This window comes from Acanthisitta chloris, unplaced genomic scaffold (assembly GCF_000695815.1).
Source record: "Acanthisitta chloris isolate BGI_N310 unplaced genomic scaffold, ASM69581v1 scaffold9096, whole genome shotgun sequence".
Classification (NCBI taxonomy): Eukaryota; Metazoa; Chordata; class Aves; order Passeriformes; family Acanthisittidae; genus Acanthisitta; species Acanthisitta chloris.
This window is the reverse complement of record NW_008680032.1, coordinates 51,753-75,541: the sequence shown is the minus strand read 5'-3', so window position 1 is coordinate 75,541 and position 23,789 is coordinate 51,753. Positions and strand designations below refer to the sequence as shown.

At 47.2% G+C, this 23,789-nt stretch overlaps 1 protein-coding gene across 1 annotated transcript in view; it reads right to left on the bottom strand.

The window, feature by feature from the left end:
* The window catches only part of LOC103804935 (patatin-like phospholipase domain-containing protein 7), a gene marked incomplete at its 5' end in the record, with an annotated part of 108,325 nt that overhangs the window by 33,749 nt on the left and 50,787 nt on the right, over positions 1-23,789 (bottom strand). The window contains 5 exons of the mRNA XM_009077569.1: positions 1,171-1,327; positions 17,663-17,781; positions 18,352-18,534; positions 19,628-19,796; positions 20,326-20,389. Of these exons, the coding sequence (XP_009075817.1) occupies positions 1,171-1,327; positions 17,663-17,781; positions 18,352-18,534; positions 19,628-19,796; positions 20,326-20,389 (692 nt within the window). The remainder of the gene's footprint in view (positions 1-1,170; positions 1,328-17,662; positions 17,782-18,351; positions 18,535-19,627; positions 19,797-20,325; positions 20,390-23,789) is intronic.

Genomic DNA, 23,789 nt, shown 5'->3' with positions numbered 1-23,789 from the left:
AATGAAGACACTTCCAAACTGCCCCCAGGTGAAACAACAAGGTTCTACTCAAAGAGCACTCAGCAGTAACCTGCACTAGCACAAGCTCACAGCCCCAGAGGAGCAGGATCAGCAGGTTCTGGAGCAGGGAATGCTCAGCCTTTGTGTATAGCACAGCCTGAATGAAGGAGCTCCCAGAGCAACCTCCTGCACAGCCACCACCTGCCACAGTCCCAGCTCTGGAGAGCAGCAGGAACAGCCCTGCAGCTTTGGGACACTGGGAAGGTAGGGGTTAGCTGGTGGATTTTTCATTCAGTCCCTTCCAAGCATCCCCAACAAACCTCCCTGCTGTTACTCAGAGAGAGCACTGGGCCTCAGGGAAAGGAGCTCCTCTCCCTGCTCAGCCTCCAGCTGCTGCAACACAACACGAGAGACAATACCTCAGAATAGCACTGATAAAAAGATTTATGATCCCCCAAGGCACTCTGTACATTAGCTGTGATCTTGGAGAGAGGGTTTTCATGGTTCCTTCAGCTTACAATGCAGCCATTCTGCTGGACAGTGCTGTTAGCAGTGGAATGAGATGAGCTTTAGGGTCTCTTTCAGCTCAAACCATTCTAGGAAACTGATAAACAGATTCACCTTCCCAAAACTTGGCTTAAGTACGAAAACAAGCTTTTGCTTGCATTAACTATTGAAAGTTAGGAATTTCTCCGAATTTCTCCTGACCCAGAGTCCCACCACTGTAGAGTGTGCAGGCAGGATTGGGAATTACACACTTGGTAGGTAGTTTAGAGAAGGATTACCTCTGTCACTCAGTTCCACTGACAAATGATAGCATGTGAGAGAGAATCACACAAGAGAGAAACACATGTGTTGAGAGTTGGAAAGGAAACAGACTCCAGCACATAAAGAGAGAAGATACAACAAAGATAAACACACGTGAACACACTGAGACATCACTGGTGTTGACAGTGTGACTGGGATTTGTGCAAAGCATTTGCCTCCTGAGGCAGAGGACAGAGCAGCTCTCCCAGGTCAGCCCTCACTGCTGGGCAGGTCTGTTCCATCACCCAGAGGTGCAGGTGGCTGCACCTTCCTCAAGTGATGCCCATGCCCTGCTGCCTGCCAAGGCTGTGGTTGGACTCTCCCTCCATCCAAGGAGGGAAGTGCAGCATTCCTAGTGCTTACCATGGCCCACTGGCGAGCTTTGATCCTCATCTGGTTGTAGCTGCGCTCCTCGGCGTACAAGGCGCTCATGAAGGCGCCAATGGATGTTCCTCCAATCATATCCACTGGGATTCCAGCTTCAATCAGGGCTCTGATCACACCCACCTGGGAGCAGCCCCTGTGCCAAGGAAGGAAGAGGGGGAAAATGCCATTATCAGACCAACAGCCATTCAAAGAGGGTAAAGACATGAATGGTGCCTTCTAAGGAACCTGAGCATGCACAGCTGAACTGCCAATCTCTTGCTCAACAAACCCCAGTGCCAGGAACAAATATGATGAATGCAGGAATCTTCAAACAGACTCCCTGAGGATCTGAGGGAACACGACCACACAGCCTGGCTTTGGTATGAAAGGCAGTGAGATGAAAACAGCCAGGAACCAAGCCCGTGGACAGCCGAGGGGAAAGTCAATGTGGCTTTGAGGAAGCAAAATCCACTGAGGTCCCTCCAAAGCAGCCAGGAACAGCTGGATTTCAGAGCCCTTTCCATGAGTTTCTTTTCCAGTGATTCTTCAAACAAACTCAGCCAGCCTAGGATCACTGGAGAGGTCACCACATGGATTCAAAACTCATTTGAAGATGGAAACAAAGAGCAAGAAAAGCCAAACAGCAATGGGAGTGCAGAGGTTGAGTCTGCACACAGATCCAGGAGTGGGGAAAATGAGGAGGCAACGTTTGAGGATGATACAAATTCCTTCAGGAGAGTAAATGTACTCCTTGATTTCAAAAAGTGCAGAAAGGACTCAGAGAAATGATGGAGTCAAGTGATAAACAACAGATGAACCTCAGTGCTGACAGGACAAGAGGAAAACAGAAGCAGCAATGCCCCTACAGCAATGAGCTCTTATCCAGCTCTGCTCACATGGATTTGGGAACCACTTGGGAATATTCTCTGAAAAATATTAAACTAGTGTTCAGTGCAAGTTCAAGTGGCAAATCAAAGAAACCAGAATAAAACAGAAAACATAAGAACAGACATCCAGGACAGACCAGCACTTGGAAAACTGCAAGCAAGCTCAGACTTCTCACCCCAAAAGACAGAACAGAACTAGAAAACCACAGAGAGAAGCACAAAAGATGATCAGAATGTGGCGAGGACTTCACATGAGAACAAACTAAACTCACAGGCTGGGGGAGATGATGACATGCAGGGCCAGCAATGAGATCAGCATGCAGCAATTTTAATGTAAAGGAAAGAATTCACACACAGACAGGTGTATGCAAAGCACAGCTTGGGGAACCCACTGCTACCACATGCTGAAGAGGTCAAATCACAAATGGATTTAAATGTGGAAAGGATGAATCAAAGGTACCAGGCTGTCAGTGGCTACTAAACATGACAAATGGGAGGTGCAAGCTGCTGTTCAGGAGGCTCAGAGGCTGCTGATCGTTGCAAATACTCATTTCTGAAGCAATCACTGTTCCCTGCCATCAGCAATGAGAGAGCAGAGGTAGAATGTTTGATCTGATCCTACAGACACCTGATCAAATCTGATCTTCTGTCTCCTAATGGAAAGGGATTCCTGCCCATCCTACAGAACCATTACAGACACAGAGGGATCTGCAGAGGATTGCCCAAAATTACAGCCTCTAGTTTCAAATCCTTAGTCCAATTAGCACCAAGCGTTCTAGTTAGGTCATCCCAACTGCATGGACACTTTGCAGCCTAAGCCACACAGCAGTAAAACCCTTCCTTTTCCCATTTTCCTGTCCCCTACAGTTTGCTCTGTTTCCATCCTCTTTCTCCTTGCTGTTTACATCCTATAAATACTTGCTAACAGCTGCCAAGTCCACCATAGGTGTCATTTGGCCAAGCTATGCTGAACACATTCTTTCCATCCAAATAAATCCCCTCCAGCTGCTGAAATGCTTTGGGACAGGTTTGTGGTTATCCTGGTGTAAATGACTTCAATGACAGATCTGTGCTGGTGTAATCCATGAGCAGAAAATGGCTCATTTAGTTTTCCTCTCCAAATTCTCCTTCCTCTCTTCTCCTGCTGCTCCTTCTCATAAGATGCCCTGAGTTAAAAGGATTATACTTCTATCCTGCCATTGGAGCCCACTGGTTTGAAGCTTTTAGATGGCTTTTAGGCTATTTTTGCACTCTGCTGCTTGTGCCTGGCACTTCCTGCTGCCTCAGCCCTGATGTTACACTGAGGAGCAGACCTTGCCCTATCCTCCTGCTCTCTGGAGATAGCCTACATCATGTGGATTTGTCAAGACATGTTAAGTGCTGTACAGCATTTCCTGCTTGGAGGACAATTTTAAACCAGCCAGGACCAGCTCCAGACTGGATTCTCTCCCTTTAACCTCCTCTGAAAGGAGGTTCTCCCAATTCACGTATTCATAAAATATGAGGGATTTGAGGCGATCACTCTAGATTTGTTCCTACTTTGCTGCAAGATGCCTTTGAATGAATAACAAAAGATCATTACTGCTTCAACTGGCAAGCCACAGACCTCCATGCTGTGCATCCAGAGTCCCTGCCAATATCCAGCTAAATGTGACAGCCACAGATCTCCAGCAGACACATCGATCCCAACGCACTGACCTGCGGCGTGGGAATCAAAGTGCTTTTCTTGCTCCTTTAAGCTGCCAGACTAAATTATGCTCCATTTATACACAACCACAAAGCTGATCCTTCCAGCTCCTGCACCCTCAGCAGGAGCACCCGTGGTGGAATGTGTATGTGGCAAAGTAATGCTGAAGGAAACCAAATGTGCCTGAGCACATTTCTCCGTGCACCACTCAGCCTCCTGAAAGATAGAAATGGGTTTTTTCCCCTCCCTCCCTTCAGCTTTAGGCCATCAACAACATTACTACATCAAACTTCTCAACAACTCCTCACAGTTGGTTCTATCTTGGCCACTTCTTCGCAGCTCCAGGCTCCATAAACACGGGCAGGCTGCCAGGGGAGCCGTGTGCCGGCGCCGTGCCAGGCACACACATCCCATCCTGCTCCTCCAAAGCATCCTGGACAGCCTGTGTGGGCAGCAATCAGGCTGCAACTAAAGAGGAAACGTAACCAAAGGCAGGAGCTAGATCCATGTTAATAGCCAGAGTACTAATGTGGAAAAAACCCAGGGATAGTGCACTTGCTGTAGTACCAGGCACAGTTTCACAGGGACCTGTCCCGATTTGGGGCAGCATGTGAAAGTACAAGTTTTGGGTGAGAGGAGCACAAAGGGAGATCACTTGTGCCAGAGCTGTATGCACACAGCAGTGCCAGTGCATGGAGCTGAGGAAGGGGCAGGGGAAATGTTCCTGGAGAAGAGAAGGTTACATGGAGACCTCAGAGCACCATCCAGGAGCTGAAGGGGCTCCAGGGAAGCTGCAGAGGGACTCTGGGTTAGGAACTGCAGGGATAGGACAAGGAGCAATGGGGAGAAATTGAAAGGGGAGATTTAGATTAGGCAGAAGTTTTCCCTGTGAGGGTGGTGAGACACTGTCCCAGGTTGCCCAGGGAGGCTGTGGCTGCCCCAACCCTGGCAGTGTTCACAGCCAGGTTGGCTAAAGCCTTGAGCAACCTGCTCTGGTGGGAGGTGTTCCTGCTCAGGGCAGGGGTTGGGGCTGGATGATCTCTAAGCTCCATTCCAATCCCTTAACATACTATAAAAATCTCCAGTTATCTGGCTGACATGGAGCTGAATGTCACTCACTCCAGAGGAAAGGAATAGCGGAGTCCCTGTAGATATGAGGAAGGAGTGCCTATGGAAGTGGATGCATACATGGCTGTCCTTCACCTTAAAGTTGCCTGAAGGTGCAGCTGGATGGAGCATCCCTCCTGAAAGGACCAAGGCCTTTCCCAGGACAGTGACAAGGACTCCTGGCACTGAGGACAAATGACCTAGAAGATGACTTTGAAATAATTTGTACCAGAACCCAAAGATTTGCCCAAGAAATGCAGTGTCTGTACATAAACAGAAACTCTTTGCTGTTGTGTATCATTCCCTAGGACAGGCCTGATTCATTAGTGCCCTTTGCAGAGAGAGCAGACACAGCACCAACCAGTTCAAGGAGGAGCTGGAAATCAGAGCCAGGCTCCATTCTCATCCCTGCCACTGCCTCACAGCCTGATCTGAGCAAGACAAGGCACTGGCTCATCTGTGCATCAGCTGCCACGAGTGCTGCTTACTGCACTGCTCCCCAATGTGCTGAGAAAGCCTCCAGAAGCAGTGCTGCACTTGTTAAATTCCAAGCACCATTCCCTCTTTACTACTAACATTCACACAGACACGACCACAAAGCAGGGAAAGGAGTTATGGGGTTGGAGATGTGCATCCCTGAGCCATCACGGCCCAGCACGTGGAGAGCTCAGCCTCTCTGGCAGGAAAATTCCTGCTCCTGAAAGGAGCCTTTGCTTTCATCTCCTGGGGAAGTGCTGCTGCCATGTGACTGTAATGCATGAAGGCCAGAGCACAACTGATAAGAGACAAATTCTCCTGTGAGATGTGCATGTGTCAGCTCGGCACGTGCTGCTGCTCGGATTAGATCCAGCTCAGGAAGAAGAAATACAGAATGCCTTCCCTGCTCAGGGCAGGGGCTGAGGAAAATGCAATCAGTACAAAAGCAGAGCCTGGGCATCAATATTTTTTTCCCACAAGCCACATTTAACACGTCGCCTGACAGTGTTAAAGAAAATAAACAAGATTTTACGACTACCTGAAAGGGTTGCAGAGAGGTGTGGGATGTCTGTCCTGCCAGGGCTGCAGGGAGAGGATAGAGGGAATGGCCTTGAACTGAGACAGGGCAGAGTCAGATTGGATGTTAGGAGAAATGTTTTCCCTGTCAGGGTGCTCAGGCACTGGAATATTGCCCAGGGAAGTGGTGGAGTCACCATCCCAGGAGGTGTTTAAGAGGTGTCTGGATCTGGTGCTAGAGGATATGGTTTAGGGTTTAGTGGTTCCAGCAGTGACAGATTAATGGTTGGACTTGATGATCTTAGAGGTCTCCTCCAACCCTAACGATTCTATGACTCTGGGAGCAGCCAGAGGGGACACTTGTTAGCCAGGCTGTGACTAAGGAGCAGCAAGGCAAGGCTGCAGCTCAGCCACCTCCAAAGTCCACTTCAGCTTCAGAAAGGATGAGAAAACACAGCTCAGGTATTCAGCCTCACCAGCACACATACCTCCTCCTAATTGACTCAGCAGGACCATGGAGATTTCCCTGAACGGTTTGAAGAGATGCTCTCTCCTTTGGTTAAAAAAGGATTAAGGACATGGCTGCTGCAAAGCTCCTCTGTGTCTCCTACCAAAGCCTCCCTGGAGCAGGACACAGAATTTCCTGCACCTCCTTCCTGATGTGGACAAAGGAAGGAGAAGAATAGATAAATTACTGAGGGGACTTTCTTAAGCTCTTCTAGAGCCCAGCAAACCTGAATTAAGGCACCCTCAGAACCTTAAAACTCCTGAAGAAGCAAAACTATAGAGCCTTTCCCTCCTACAACACCTCTGAGTGCTGCATGTCGTGAGCAGGGGATGGATCATCCAGGGTAAGCTAAGGGCCTTGTGCTGACACTGCTGAGGCACCTCCAGTCCTGGGGGCAGTTTTGGGCCACTCACGACAAGGACACTGAGGTGCTGGAGTGTGTCCAGGGAAGGGAACAGAGCTGGGGAGGAGTCTGGAGCACAAGTCCCATGAGGAGCAGCTGAGGGAGCTGGAGAGGCTTAGCCTGGAGAAACAGAGGCTCAGGGATCTACCTACAACTACATGGAAGAAGGTTGGAGCCAGGTGGGGTCAGGCTCTGCTCCCAGGCAACAAGGGACAGGACAAGAGGAAACAACCTCAAGTTGTGCCAGGGGAGGTTTAGATTGGATATTAGGGAAAATCTCTCTACTGAAAGGGTGATCAGACACTGGAACAGAAGGCCCAGGGCAGGGGTTGAGTCACCATCCCTGAAGTGTTCAAACAACGTGTGATGTGGCACTTGAGGACATGGTTAGTGATGCACTGACGGTTGGACTCGATCTTGGAGGGCTTTTCCAGCCTCAACAATCCTACAAATTCAAGGAATACATATTTCCTATGTTCACTACAGAGATGTGCAGAAGTGGTGCACTGGGTAACCATTCCAGCTCTGCCTTGAAAACAACAGAAAAAAACTGAAGGTGACTGAGTTTCCAGCCCATGGAAGTGGACAGCATATCCCAAAAACCACCAGGTCTAGCACGTGGGCTCAGTGGCACTTCTCAGACTGGGCTGGTGACTGAGTCAGCAGGGCTTAGGGCAGCAGAGTGTACACAGCCACTGCAGAACTGTGCTGCGAGGAACATCTTGTGGAGGTACTTCTCAGCCAGGGTGGAGGTGCTCACTGTATGGGCAGGGGAAACTGGATGTTATTTCTGGGAAGGACTATAGAGTGGCATCAGGAGAGATGAGTTAAGGAGAAGCCTCTTCTTTACATAAGCAGCAACACTTTTTGGTGTGTGTTCTGTGGCTGATCCTGGCATTGAGTGAGCCACTCAGAAATCCACCAAATCTGTTCCAAACTGCAACTGGATCATCTCCAATTGACACCTTCAAACTTTTGCAGCTGCGTCAATACGTACAAACATCACTTTGAAATTTAATCTTAGTTATGTCTTTTCAATAACATTATTTCTCAGCTTTCCTTGCCATAAAGCTTCCCAGCATCATAAATTTGCCAGAAGAATTACAGTGATTATCTGCCAGCTCAAAAGGAGAACAGAAAGGAGACACCTGCATTCCTTCTCCTGCAGTACTCCACGTGCACTTGCAAGGAAGTTTCCAACCTTGACAGCATTAATGAATTGATTAATTAACTAAGCACCATTTCCAAGCTAAATAGAGGGAAGAATCCCACATCACTGGGTTCTCACTGTAACATCCAACTACCAACAGGATCTTTCTCCCTTCCACTGTCCACATGTGTTCATCCAGAAATCTGAATTTTTCCTGTCTTCTCCTTCATTAACAACAGCCTCATTTCATCCTCCCACTTAGCTTTGCCCTCAGATTCCAACCATCTCCTTAAGTCAGAGCTAAGGAGCCATTTCCCTTGGGCCTTGCCATGCTACAGAGATCACAATCAATCCTGCACCAGGCAGGCACATTCAGCATCTCCTATTAATCACAACCCCAGTGAAACCCCTTCCTGCAAGAAAATCCAAATACAATGTCCTTTTATAGCCCTGATCGTGCTTCTGCTTTATACTCTAACTTTAGAACAAGCTTTAAACAAAGAGATTTGTGCCTGACACAGAAATAAATGAGCAGAAATGGTTCAGCCCTTCCAGGAGGGCTGTCAAGTCTACCCAGCCCTGTGGTGGTATATGTGAGGAAGGTGTTGGAGGGGAGGAAAAAACCCACAAAATAAAGTGAAATTAAATCAGAAAATGCACCAGGGGTTTTGTTTTCTGATCCCAGCTGCCAGCAGCACATTTCAGGAAGAAGTGCAGGAGGAGGGAAGAGGCTGAATGGCAAACCGCACTCGCTTGGGGATGTCATACAAATCCTCTCTCTTACTCTGAGCCAAGAAACAACTCATTTATATCTGCAAAGAATGATAATTTCTTTGGAAAACAAATATATTCCCCTTCCCACAGCCCTACGAGACATATTTATGAAAAGGCTTGGAAGAACCTATTTGAGCACAACATCTGGAAGCTGAAGAAATGAGACCAAAGCACTTTAGAGAATGTAACTGTGAATTTACTTACAGCTTCTCCTATTTCCTCTTTCTTAACAGGACACCTCACTGCCCAGATAGGGTTGGACAGAGATTCCCCAAAATCACAGCAATGCAAGAACCATGCTCCTGAAACATGGAATTGCCAACAGCACATTGTAACTCCTCCATGGAAAGTGCTTCCTGCCAACAGGGAACACAGCACATGTTTTTTCAGCTGATAAAAAGAAAGGTGCAAAACAAGCACCAAGAGCTGACCCACAATTCCACCACCTCCTTGTTTAATTTCATCTGGTTATCAAAGTACTGCTGTGAATAAATGGGTTTGGTGGGTTGAAGTCTGGAGACGAGGACAGGAGAGTCCAAATGAACCATTCGTAATTAATTTTCAGGGGTTTTTTTTAAGCCATAACTTTGAAGGAGATAGCTCCCAAGCTCCTGGTGCTTGAAGGCTTTAATAGAAGCTGTTAGAACCTTCAACCTCTGTGGCAGATGGGAACAAATGAGCAATTGCATAGGTGCTACAGATGGGAGAAAGCAGAATCAGATCATTAAGCATTACGTGGGTGCCAAGCCATATGAACAGGCTTTTCTGGGCATGTGATGACCCAACTGTTACACAACTCACTGAGCAATTAGCATTCAGGTCTGGTAAGAGCCACACACTCTCTCTGCCTTTACCACAACTTGGAGGCGGTGCTCTGAACGGCTGCATAAAGATGATTAAGGTAGCCCTGAGCTGGGGGCAGTGCCTGGGATGGTCTGTCCCCGAAGGGATCAAAGTGGAGCCTCTCAGGAGCATTTAGGGCTGCAGCCTCTTCCCAACCATCTGCAAACAGAGAGCCTGAGGCCCTCACACAGCTCCCAGCTGTGTCTCTGGGGGTTTGCTCCACAACAACAAACACTCACAACTCACTCATTTATTTTTAGGAACTGGGTTTTGTTTGTTCAACAACGTACTCTAGGGCTGACCTGGATAAGACTCAAACATAAGTTATCCAAACATAAGTTATCATGATCTTTTCCAAGCAAGAGTTCACCTTCCTTACCTTTCTCCTTCAGCCTCTACAAAACAGCAGTGAAAGCAAAACACCAAGTCAAAGGTGTGATTTTATCTTTAAGGATAAAGAGTTTTGATGCTTCTCTGTTATTTTAGCTCCTGAACATTGTCCTGAAATCAAATCTGCTTTTTGGAGGACACAGGGAATCCAGGAGCCTGACTGCATGGCTGCTCTGGAATTCAGCTTTCAGTCTAGTTTAGCTGCATGGGCTGCTCTGGAATTCAGCTTTCAGTCTGGTTTAGCTGCACATGGCAATGGATGTTCTACTTGTGACAAGAGCACAGGTCACTTCTCCAAACACCTCCCAGCTCTGGAGCCACCATGCAGCAGTCTGAGCTTCACAAAGGGCTATCCTACATACCAGTTCCACTGCTCTGTGATACAGAAAGCTCTCTGCACACACACCACCACAATGTAAGGTAGCAAACAGCCTCCCCTCCTGTGAAATGCTCCAGCCCAGCCCAGGCTGTACGTGCCAGAGGGAGAAAGCTGCAGGCCACAAAGGTCACGAGGATTAACCTCAGTGCTGACAACTTTCTGCCTTTCCAGTGTCAAGAGACAGATTTGGCCTGGTGCACAAAGGGATTACTTTGAAGAATGGGAACTGGAGGAAGGATATTTAAAGTATCCAGGGTTTTCTTTTTCCATGACACGAAGCAGATTCAGCCCCTTTGTACCATTTTGATACTTCTCTGATGCAGAAATGCTGCTTCATCAGCTGTTCCTGGGCACTGACAGACTGCAGATGCTGCACAGCCAGCTTCATTCTTCCATTTAAAACAAGGCAAGAAGCATTTTTCAAGTTCCTTTCATATTTCAGTTTCATTTCCTGGAACTCTACAGCACTATCAGGATGAGGAATGAGATCCTTTTAGCTGCACACATTCTTCAAGACCTGTCTTGCTACAGAAGAGAAAAGCAGAGCCCCTATGTGCCAGCTCAGTACCTTCAGCACTTGGAAACGACACAGGAATTCAATGGATGCTGCCTGACTGCAGCAGGGGGAGAGAAAGAAAAGACAGGAACTGCAAAAAATTCTCACTCGTATCTTGTATATGTAGAACTTAGGAAACAGTGTGAACTGAGTGCTGAAGGGGCTAATCTGTGCCAGACTGCCCCTGCCCAGGACTGCCAGACACTAGGCTGGAAACAGAGATCCTGGCCAAACCCAAGCAAGCCCAGCACCCCACACCACTGGAGCTGTTCACCTGCCCCAGCACAGGGCTGGACCCACCTTAGCTCTGTAAGATCACACATCACCACAGCCAGCCAGGAACCTGCTCATGACACCAGGAAAGCAAACACACACACCTCCCAGCCCATCACTCTTCCCTATTTCCCTTCCCTGTGCTTATCTCTGCTTTTGTGGACCGCAGAGCAAAACATGACAGTGCAGAAGGGATCTCAGCTCCCAGTGCTCTTCCCCATAGCAGCAGTGCTGGAGACCAGACCTTTCCTTGAGCTTTAGAAGAACTACCAAGGCCCCAGCATCAGAGGTGGGATTTCCACCACCCCTTCCTTGCAGCATGTTGCCCCAGTAAGTCCAACTGCTGCATTACCATGTTATGCTGCTGAGTAATTAAATGTTCATTAATTTGGGCAGCTTGTCAATTCTTCCTTAATGAATTCAAGCAAGGGAAAGAATACAGTGACTTCATGGCTTCTCTCAGATAAAAAAGCTTCTGAGAATCTCATAGGAGGTACAAGCAGAATTTCTGTGGCCTACAGTGACCTTCTTGCCAAACACCAAAGACCTGCACTGTGAAGTGCAGAAGTGAAAGTTTCTCAGAGTTAAGTTGGCAAAACCCAATTAAGTAGGAAGCACTGAGCAGCTAAGTAACCACTAAACACTGTCTGTTCTCAATTACCATGAGAAAAGGGCAGAATTAAGAAACAGCTGCTCTCAGCTGGGATGAGACCACAAAGGGGTTTGTGTGTTTTAAGGCTCCTCAAGTTAGAAGAACAAAATAAACACAAACAAATCAACCCTCTAAACTTACTAGTGTCTTTATTAATCATTCTTGACTCCTCACATGGCATACTGCAAATTCAGCTGCTGCATCATGCCAGCTCTGATTGCACTTAATTGCTGGGGGTGTAATTAAAGTGCTGTGTCACAAGCCATGGAGCAGCAGCAACACAACCCTGAGCCTGCTAAAGGCAGCTGGGAGCTCCCAGACAGCCTGCAAAGATGCTAGAGGAGGAATATAATATCTCATAGCACAGCACTTACTAGCTTTACAGTGTTCTACATGGATAGAGCAGGTCATTGATCCCAAATGCAATTCCTTTTAAAAGAAGAAGCAGCAGAAGAAACACTACAGGCTCATGTGCCTGAGCTCCTCACCTCCAGCCAGATTTGCATGCTTAATGCACCAGCAGAAAGGGGATATGATCATAAAATCATAGAATTTAGGAGTTGGAATGGACCTTATCTAGTCCCAACCCCCTGCCCTGGGCAGGGACACCTCCCACCAGAGCAGGTTGCTCAAGGCTTTAGCCAACCTGGCTGTGAACACTGCCAGGGTTGGGGCAGCCACAGCCTCTCTGGGCAACCTGGGACAGTGTCTCACCACCCTCACAGCAAAACCTTTTTTCTCATATCCTTCCTAGACTTCCTCTCCTTCACTTTGAACCCATTGCCCCTTGTCCTATCACTGCAGTTCCTAGCAAAGAGTCCCTCTCTGGCTCCTTGTAGCCCCTTCAGAGATTGAAAAGTTGCTCTGAGGGCTCCCACAGCCTTCTCTTCTCCAGACTGAACAGCCCTAACTCCCTCACTCTGTCTTCATAGGAGAGATGCTCCAGTCCTCTTATCAACTTCGTGGCCTCCTCTGGACTTGCTCCAACAGTTCCATGTCCTTCCTATGTTGAGGACACCAGAACTGTGTGCAGTATTCCAGGTGTGTCTCACACACTCCTTTTGATGCAGCCCAGGATTTGATGTCCTAAAGCTCTCAAAATGACTAACTCCTTTTGATGCAGCCCAGGATTTGAAGTCCTAAAGGTCTCAAAATGACTGCTTCAAGGTCTTCCTTAGGTTATACTGGAAACTTTTCATCAATGCTTTTCTACCAGGACTGCTCAGGGACACAAAGGGGCACAGGGACAATTGGGAAACCTTCCATCGTGCTGCCAGCCCAGACCCAACCTTCACATAAAGTAAACCTTCCATCGTGCTGCCAGCCCAGATCCAGCCTTCACATAAAGCCCTGGTACCTCACTGGGAGATGCACATGTGCATCCCACCACGTCCTGAGGTGGCTCTGGGCATATTCTACCTGCCCCTTGCTTGACCCAGCACATAGGACAGTCTGACCTGTGCACCCCTTGGTCCCTTTCAGCTGCAGGATGCAGTCCTGCCCAACCTGCCTCTGCCAGGGATTACTCAGAAGCTGCAAGACAGAGGACAAACAGATACAGGACAAACAAACTGTGCCTTTGTGCCTTCTGGAAGAGCAGAGCAGTGTCTCGTGGAGAAGGCAGGCAAGACTGATAAGCAGGTTTTGACTCAAAGCTGCCTGAATGAGCTGGAGGTGCAGCCAAATATCACTGATGCAGCAACAGTGAAGCCTCTGCTGTTTATTCTTCATGCAATCAGGGGTCTTGGAGTCAAACAGAGTGCAGAGGGCAAATGTGATCTCCTGAGAGCACAGAATTACTGACATCTGCCTCTCAGGGACTCTTCCAGCCTTCTCATCACTGGGTAAAGCCACAGAATGGAAGATAAAGCCAGGCTCTAAGCAGCACAGAGACCCAGGTCAGGCTCAGCACAGCAGCCCATAACCAACTTGGTGGTAGATGGACCTTCTCTGAAAGCCTGGAGTGCAAGCACCCTGCCCATGGCACAGGCTACAGGAGCACAGACAGACAGGAGAGGCAACAAGAATGTTCATCAGACACAGACCTCCATAACAAGAAGGACAGAACTTTCTTCTCCTACACTGTTGCTTTTATCTGCCCTTTTCAGAGGGCCAAGGCTGGAAACAAAGAAGGCAGAAAGCACAAGTTGCTGAAACAGGGCAACTGCCCAAAATGAAAAGGTGTGAGTCTGAGCCACATCCATAGAGACAGCAGGAAAGCTGAGTGGAAAAAACCCAACTACTTGACATATCAAGTGCTGAGGTGAGATACTGAGTTTGAGGAGAAAACTAAATGGAAAAAGGAGAAATGAAGAGATGCCCTGATGAAATATCTACAAATATCCTTCAGCTGCAGCTCCTCAGGGAAGGTTTAAATGCTGTGCCTGAAGGGAAGGACAGTGGAGACAGGGGAAGGGAAGGCATGGAGTGCTGCAGGGCCTGTGCCCCCTGGATGGGGCAGGACACCATGGGAATGGGCTCATAAAGGACTGGGGCAGTACTTACAGTCATTCCCAGCATGGATGTGCAGCTGACTGTTGTGTCTTAGAGTAGACAGTACATCCAAAAATCCCAAGTAATTCCTTATGCCAATAGCCCTTTCCTCCTCAATAAGCACATTTTCTGCACGTCATGGATATGGATCATGCGTGGTACTGCCAACAGAGCTTCTGACCAAACACCCAACCTGGGACAGCTCCAGTCCTTTGGCTTTTCCCATTATGCCTACATGAAACAGGCACACTGGACCACATTCACTCTTGGAATAATGACATTATCATCGACAACAAAACCTGTGATCGGTTTTGCTGAAGTCAGGCACAAGGTAGGAATGTTTGGGTTATCCTGTGCAGGGACACAGTAATGGGAAGAAATGGAAAGAGGGAAATTTAGATGAGGTATCAGGCAGTAGTTTTTGCTGTGAGGGTGGTGAGACACTGTCCCAGGTTGCCCAGGGAGGCTGTGGCTGCCCCAACCCTGGCAGTGTTCACAGCCAGGTTGGCTAAAGCCTTGAGCAACCTGCTCTGGTGGGAGGTGGCCCTGCCCAGGGCAGGGGTTGGGGCTGGGGGAGCTCTGAGGTCCATTCCATCCCCTTCACATACTATGACTTGATGATCCTTGTGCATCCCTTCCAGCTCAGGATACTCTGTGATTCTATGGTTTTATGATTCTGAAACAGCACAACCCATTCTTTCCCAAAGTCCTAGTGATTCCCAGATGCTTCTGCATTAATTATTTACTTATAAATTTTAGTTTACAAACAGCTTTACTAAACCAACCCAGAGCAAAACGAGGGGAGGGCTCTATGTGAGAGGGCTAAAGGTCAGGACAACTATTAGAGGATGGTTCATGCCTTTGTTGCAGGGTTTGATGTGCCATTATTCTTGCAATTACATTTCAAAGGTATTATTTTTCTAAACACAAATCCCCTTCCCTCAAACTCCGCAATATTTCTACCTGAAATTAAGTTAGTGCTTAACAAAAGCAAAACACTGTAATTTTAGTACTGTATCACTTCAAGTTGTTTTATTTTTATGCTCACAAGAGCAAGAAAACCTTTAGTTCCTATAAGCCTTTTGTCATGACAAACCACAAAGATAATTACTAGGAAGCTGCACTTGGTAAAACCTCCCAATCCAACTGTCACATGGAAGCCACACAAACAGTCCCAAAATAACAACTAAATAATTGATATTAGTGGAGCCCCAGAACACAATACCTTGAACAAATCCCCCCCAGCCAGCCCTGCCACTGGAACTCTCTCTGCTTGTGTGACCAGGATGATTCATGCTCTGAGAGCAAGGCAGGAGGCTACTTCATGTAATTATTATCCAAAGGCCATGCTGACTATCAAGAGCCTGTGCAGAGACCCATGAAGATGTTTTTAGTCAGAATGGGCTTTAATCACAGGGTGATATTAACTACCTGGTGCCTAAGCTCTTGAAGTTCCCTTGTTAGTAAAAATTGGGAGCTAAGAGCTTGCTTTGCCCTACCAAAGGCACAGCTTTACAGAGTAATTTTGGCCTTTCCCCAGAACCTTAACTGTATTCTCACTTTGAAAATGAAATTTTAAGACATCCATGCCTTTCATCTACCCACAATTTAGATGGCTATTCAACAGATAGAGCATTCTGTACCTTTCCATGGAAAACACAATGCTCACACCATCCCTGTGCCAGCCTGAACCCCCTGAACAACCACTTTAGGCCATGCCACAAAGAGGGTTTCAGAAAAAGAAGAAATAGCATATTTATCTGTTCTGCCATTTAATCCTCTTCAAGAGTTCCACATTGCAAAGATGCAGAAATGAGCAGATCAATGGCTAATGGCACAGGTGACACTGCTGAATGGGTGATGTGCATCCACAGACCCCAAAGCCAACCCAGCAGCAGCACAGCAGGTCAGCTTTGTGGAGAAGGACAACACAGGACCAACACAGGCTCAATGATCCTGCTCTTCCTTACCTCAGTTCCTGCACACCCACAGGTGGGAGCTTGTAAATTAAGTAGTAGAACAAAAAAAATCAATAGTTTGGCAAAAATAACAGCAGTGTTTACAGAAGGAAGGAAGGGAACGAGCACAGTGTGCTGTCAGTGATACAGGAGGTACATATTAGCATGACACAGGCTTTGGTAGAGGCAGAGATAGCAGCTTGGAACAAAGAACAAACCACAAGTGCTTTGCATCGATGAGAAGCCTCCTGAGATACTCAGATTAAATAGAAGCTCCTCTCCTCTGCTCTGCTTTGAGTCTCCACAGGACAGAGCTTATCTGGGAAATGAAATCCTGAAAGCAGCTCAGGTGAGGCACTGTGAGAGGGAGCAGGATAAAGGCTTGTGTGCAGACACTCAGGAAACCAGCCTGGATGTCTCAGCACCAAGTGACTAATCAGGACAAGCTGGCACAAAGGAGCTCTAACCTTTACTGCAGTGAACACTCCCCCAAACCATGTGCTGGCCCAAAGACAAAAATGTGATATTTCCATGCACTTAAATAGACAGACTGTGTGCAAATTATACATTTTATTTTTGAGAGCTGTGTTTCAAAGCTCTCTTTAAAGTAGGGCTTAAAGAACACAGTGACAGAGACAACGAAGGCTTGAGACAAAGGGCGACTCGATTCTGCCTCATAAAACTCTCCAAGTAAAAAGAGATTCCAAAGAAAAACACCCATAATAATTTATTTCTAAAGCTCACTGGGAAGTCAGATGGAATTCTAACAGTGTGTTCAGCTCACACCTTGTCCTTGTGGCTGCAAAAAGACACTCCTTCTGTAAGGTAAGGCTGTATGGGTGCCTGGGGGTTCAGGAGATTATAAAGCAGAGAACATTCTCCATTAGAGGATATAACTCCTCTTGCTACTCAAACTCTGAAGAACTTTGAGGGCCTTTGAAATATTGTGAGCAGTTTTCTAATATAAGAAACCATAGGAGAAAAAAATGTCCATAGTGTGGGTCAAGCAGAAAGAAACGTCATATACATTGCTCTGGTCACCTCCTGGTATTAAACCCAACTTATGAGAGGGCTGAAGAGGTCACAAACACTCCTGTTCCTTCTGCAGAAATCCAGCACAAATCCCCACAGCAGGACAACACACAGCAACAAAAGCAATTCCTCAGTGTCTCCTCCAAAATGCTGCTTGCAGAACAGAGCTGATTTTACAGGATGCCTGTTATCCTCAGGGATCTGTCACAGCCCAGTCACAGTGGAGCTCTTGGATCTGGCAGCAATGCAGCACAGAATCCCAGACTGGTTTGGGTTGGAATGGACCTTAAAGATCATCCAGTTCCACCCCTTGCCATGGGCAGGGATACCTTCCACTAACCCAGGTTGCTCCCAGCCCCATTCAACCTGGCCTGGAACACTTCCAGGGATGCTAAGTCACCTACCTTGCCCCTCCACCCCCGAGCACCAGCGCGATGGCGTTGCCAGTCAGGACACGAGCCAGGCGGGAGAAGTCGGAGTGACGGTCTGGAGGCTTCTGGAACACACGTTCATACATCTCTATCTGCAGAGGAGAGGCACAGCATGGTCACTCCAAAGGCAGAGTCAAACCAACAACATACCATTCCCAGGAGGACAGACAGCTGCTCTTCAAGGGAACAGAGGGGCAGTGAAGTCCCCACACAGTTCCAGTGATCAGATGCAGCTCTCAGTCTTCCATAGTAGGACAATATTTCCTTTGGAGCTGTATCTTTCTTGATAAGGATTTGAAGCTCCAAGGAAGCATCCTAAGGTGCCTCTGGCTTACCTTCAGAATGGTTTTGGCAAGCACAAGGATCCTCCCAATGAAAAGAACCCTATGGCACGTACACACCTTTCAATGGGACTTTGAGACAGTATTTACTGTCTTCAGGATATCCAAAAGCCAATTATGCATCCATAAAGAAAACATGGGCCCTTTATCCCTCTTTCCTATAGTAAATCAAGGCCAAATTCTGTGAAGAGAACATGATTTGTGAAGGGCTCAATGCACATCAGAACATCACGGAGTATCGTCACCCCAGATGATGCAATCCACAGATGACAGCTGAAGTGTCCCAGCAAGGCACTAACCACCAAAGCAGGAATCTCTTACCAGCTTGGGCAGGCTCCTTCTGGAAAAGACTCTGCGTGGGCAGTGGAGATGGAGATGAGCAGAACACCAGCTCCTCATGTTGAGCCATTCCACAGTTCGGGAAGGGAGAGGTCCATCCTCCTTATGGAGCAGGATGAGCTGCTTCTGGGCTCGCACTGCAGTGTTCTCCAGCATCCTCTCCAGCTACAGCACGTTATGGACACAAAGGAACTTGGGGTGAGTACTCACTGCTCCAAGGTCAGTGGAATAGACACTGTACTGTGAGATACACACACACCCCCCACCCCTATTCCCACATGAATCCTGACAGCTCTGCACACTAAGAACCCCCAAACAGGACTGACTTAGACAACAACACTTAGCTCTGAGCTTACACAGTGCACAAGTCTGAAATCAGACAAGGACTCAAACCTGAATGCTTAAAAATTGATGCTTTTGACCTGAAACAAGCCATTAAGGCACAGCACAGGCACACGCTGCTTGTGCACATGAGATGCTTCTCAAGTCAGACTCGAGCCTGCAAACATTCAGGGTGTTTCCTCCTCTCCCTTCCCTTCAGTCCAGTTTTATCCCCTTTGCAATTGATTTTGATTTTCTTTGCTGTTTAAGGCAACTGTTATCTGCAAACTCTGCCTGTGCTTCCTACCCTCCACATCCAGGCATGGAGAACCAGCACAAAGTGACACACACAAATGCTGCATGTGGGAACAGCTCAGGCTCTTTGGAGGTCAGACTCAGCACTTCATAATCCTAAAAAAACCCACTTGGGATCTCATTTTTAAATTTCTGGCAGAATTGATGTGGCTGCTCAAACAACTTGGGTAATAAAATATATAAAATAATAAAAATAGATAGTAAAGGAAAAAAATTACAGCTTACAATCTGTAATAAAATGTATTAAATTATTCATACACTGCAATTTAGATCTACTTTTTCCTTATGAATTTCATCCAGGCAGGAAAGAATTTCCCTATGTGGAGACTCTGCAAGGAGATGCTGGACAGAAATGCAAAGCTTCAAAGCAATTTACTCTTCATTTCCCATTGGCTAAAATGACTCTTTAGAGGAAAATAACTTTGTTGGAAATACTTCTACATAAAACTTGTCATTTCAGAGGATTCTCCTGCAATTCTTATTCTATTCCTAACACATTTCTGAGGACTATTTCATTGTTGATGCTTCATTGGGTATTAAACCTGGGAAGATTCACGAGTGTGAAGCAACCTGCTTTGACCTGCAGTGTTAGCACTCAAGGAGGAGAAGGAGCTGCCCACACCTCTCCCACTGTAGGCTCCTGGTCTCCCAGCCCCACGATGAGGATGCAGTCAGCCTGGCGGATGCAGCGCTGGGTCCAGGGGGTCAGGGTGCTGTCGGCCTGGTAGAGCACGATGCGGTGGATGTCCTCCTGCTGGCCCAGCCAGCTGGTCAGGCGGTACTCGTGGATACTGGGGACACACAGGGAGAACATAGGATTCAAGTGGGTTTATATCACAGCTCCTAGAGAGAAATCTCAGAATCAGAGAATCATCAAGGTTCAAAGAGACCTTTAAGATCATCAATCCAATCGTTAACCTGTCACTGCTGTAACCCTTAAACCATATCCTCCAGCACCAGACCCAGTCTAAGGACTTCCCTGCTCCCATCTGCAGGCTCATGCTTTCTCTTTCTCTAGCACTTCTACCATTAGATATGTACACTGAGGAAAGAGGATGCAGTGATTCCTCACTTCCCTAAGGCTCCCGTGTCATCTCTAACAATGAACACCCCATGCACACTTGGAGCAATTTAGCTTTTCCAATTTCACAAGTCAGAAAGTATGGAAAAAACCCACCCACATTAGACCCAAATGCTCTTCAAACATTATCTCCAACACTTGGATGAGAAAGCCCAAAGAACGAGAACACAGGACTTTATTCCCAAACTGTGTAATTATGAGACCAGTAGTGTCCCTCTGCACTTCCTGAGGGCAGTTACCTGTCGAGCGCAGCAGAACCCAATCGCTGCTTGATGTTGTCACTGGTGAGCAGCAGGGCAGGACCTGGAGGAACAAGAAGTTTCATCTGTGAACACTTGTCCTTCAGCTCCTGACAAACTCTGTGGAGAAACTGCCCAGAGCAGCTGTGGCTGCTCCATCCCTGGAAGTGTTCCAGGCCAGGTCGGATGGGGCTTGGAGCAACCTGGGCTAGTGGAAGGTGTCCCTGCCCATGGCAGGGGGTGGAATGAGATGAGATTTAAGGTCCTTCCAACCCAAACCATTCTGTGGTTCCATAAATTTGAAGATCATGATGGATCAGTGCCTGGATCAGGGCTGTTACAGAAGAAGGAGCTGGTACAAAGCCTTCAACAAAAATTTTCACACTTACGTATGATAACATCTTCCCATTCTCCATATTCCCAGAGCTCTGTTACTGCATCAGTCACCACCTGCAAACTCTGCTATCCCTTTCCTCAGTACCATGCAGGATCACAGAAACCCAGACTGGTTTGGTTTGGAAGGGACCTTAAAGCACATCTGCCATGGGCTGGGACACCTTCTACTAGACCAGGTGCTCCAAGCCCCAACCAACCTGGTTCTGGTGACAGCTCCCACTGCAGCTGCACGTTCACAAAAGCAACATTCAGAATATCACAGACCTTCACAGCCACAGAAAGCCCAGGAATTTGGTGTTAAAGTAAAAAGCTGTTTCACTGACCTTCTGAAACACAGAGCCCGTTCATCCTGCACTGTACCAACTCCCTTTAAAGTAAAAAGCTGTTTCACTGACCTCCTGAAACACAGAGCGGGTTCATCCTGCACTAAACCAACTCCCCAGGTGAATCCTAAAACTCTCTGTAGTAGTAGTAGTACTTATTCAACATGCCAACAGGAACCCATATCCAAAAATCATAGAATCATAGAATTGAAGGGTTGGAATGGAGCTTACAGATGACCTAGTCCCAACCCCCTGCCCTGGGCAGGGACACCTCCCACCAGAGCAGGTTGCTCAAGGCTTTAGCCAACCTGGCTGTGAACACTGCCAGGGTTGGGGCAGCCACAGCCTCCCTGGGCAACCTGGGACAGTGTCTCACCACCCTCACAGGGAAAAACTCTTTTCTCACATCCAAAAAAGACTCCAAAACCTGTAGGGCACAGTCAAACTCCACTTTAGAGATAGACACACACACACACCTGGCAACAACCTTAGACCTGAGAAGAGTTTTGGTGCACATAAAGCTTCTTGCAGGCACTTTAGTTTATTTTTCTTGTTAGTAATTCTATTTCAGCAGCAGCAACTTGTGCCATATGTGGTGGAGGTTGCAGTGACTGCAGCTAAACACAAAAAAAGCAAAGAAAACTTATGGGAATAACTGAATACTTAAAGAAAATGTTACCTGTATGTTATTGTGAAACTCACATTCATAAACAGGGCAGAACAGTCACTTTGTATTCATGTTTTCATTGTGTAATCCTTGTTTCATTAATAAAAGAACTGAAATTTACGTACTAAATAGCAAAACACTTCATTATTTGAGGGCTCTCAAGGGAAGGTTCTAATGTGCTCAGTAAAAATCAAGAAACTGTGAAGGAATGACACAGGAAAAGGTCACAATTTCACAGTTAGATATTCAAAAAGCAAAACCCACAAGCACAGCTCTGGAACTGGTCATCCTGACCTTCAGGGCCAACTCATTCCCCCTCCAGTGCTCCATTCCCCCTGCAAAGGCTTCACTCTAACACACTTCAGTGTTAGACTGGAAAAACCTCCCCAAGTCCAATTTCTCATTTTGCATTTCCAAACACCCAAATGATGTTTGCTCTGTGTTGCACTGACAATGAAGGAACAGCAAACAAAAACGGACAAAAATAGCCCATCAGCAGAGACCAAAAGATGATAAGCAAAAGCTGGTGAGAGAGCACAGAAAAGAGGCTGACTCGAGGGTAGAATTTAATTTCCTCACCCTCCAATAAATGTTCTGGCACTTGGTTCCTATGAAAGCAGCAAGTCCCAAGATGAAGGAATGAGCCCAGCAGCATTTCCAGAGCAGACCTGGTTTAACCTGCCCTTCCCTCCTGCCTCTGTGCTGCTCTCTGAACTGTCCATCTGCAGGGAACAGCCTCAATCCTTTTAGGGGGTGTGTGTGTGCTTGTTTATCACCTTATTTCTAACACTGGTAGATTCTTTGATCTGACTCCCCGTTCAGCCTCACAAACAGCTGGTCTAGCACAACTTTGGATAGCAAAATGGGTAAGAGAGGTCTCCCAGAGGAATACTAATGGCACTGCATGGGACAAAGTCTGCAAGGGAGAGAGGGCAGGTTAATTCTGAAGATATTCAGCAGCAGAGCTATCATCACTGTTCATTCATGTGTCAGAGTCTTAGCAAAGTAGAAATGATATGTAGCCAAATATTTTTGCAGGATAGGTGACTTACAAAGCATTCTGACAGCGATGGAAGTTTAGTAGGCAAAGACAAACAGCCAGGAATTCCCAATGAGCTGAAGAACACAATAAAAATGTCAAGTAAAGGAGACTAACAGGGAGGAGGGAAGAGCATGCTCCACCTCCGCCTGTTACCTCTCTGCAGCTGGGCACTGAGACCCACAAGCAGCAGAACAGGGAGTGCCCCACACTGGTGATGCACCAAGGTCCATGCCCTAAGGTGACACCACTAAATCCAAAGGGTATCATTAAACCCAGTGAACACATTTCATCCAAGGTGAGAGGCAGAGTTTGTAGGGCTGAGGTGAAATCTCTCTGTTAGTCAGGGTGGTGCAGCCACAGATGACTTGACACATCCTCACCAAGCACCATGAGAGCCTTGGAGAGGCCCATGGCTTACAAATCATGTCCATTCCCTTCACTTTTATATTTGGGAGAGCAGCAGTTCCCAGAATAGGACACAGGACAAAGATTCCCAGACCCTTACTCATCCCCAGCACAGGAACACTGTGATGCTTCAAACCAAACCAGCTCTGTTTTGTCTCAGAAATAACAACCATCTGCTCTACACTCCCAATTTCTAGCAAGCTCCCAATTAATCAGCCATTAAATAACCCTCCATTAATATGATCGAGAACACCAACATATGTGATCTCAGAAACAGAACGACCAAAAGTTATTGAAACTAAACTGCTGAGAGCAATGAAGGAATAAAAATCTATCATTTTAATTCCTGGAAGTGTTCTGGGCCAGGTTGGATGGGGCTTGGAGCAACCTGGGCTAGTTGCTCCATGGCAAGGTGGTCTTTAAGGTCCCTTCCAACCCAAACCATGACATGATTCTATGATGATTCAAGTCCACACCCTCTGAAGAGCTACACCAGCAGAGCCACACCAAGTCAATGTGTTAGAGCACCATCACAGTCATATACCTGTGTTACATCACAGTTGCACCAGCCAGTGATGCTCTCTCCACCTCACAGGCAACTCAGCTCTGCAGTTGGCATCCTGGACACGCC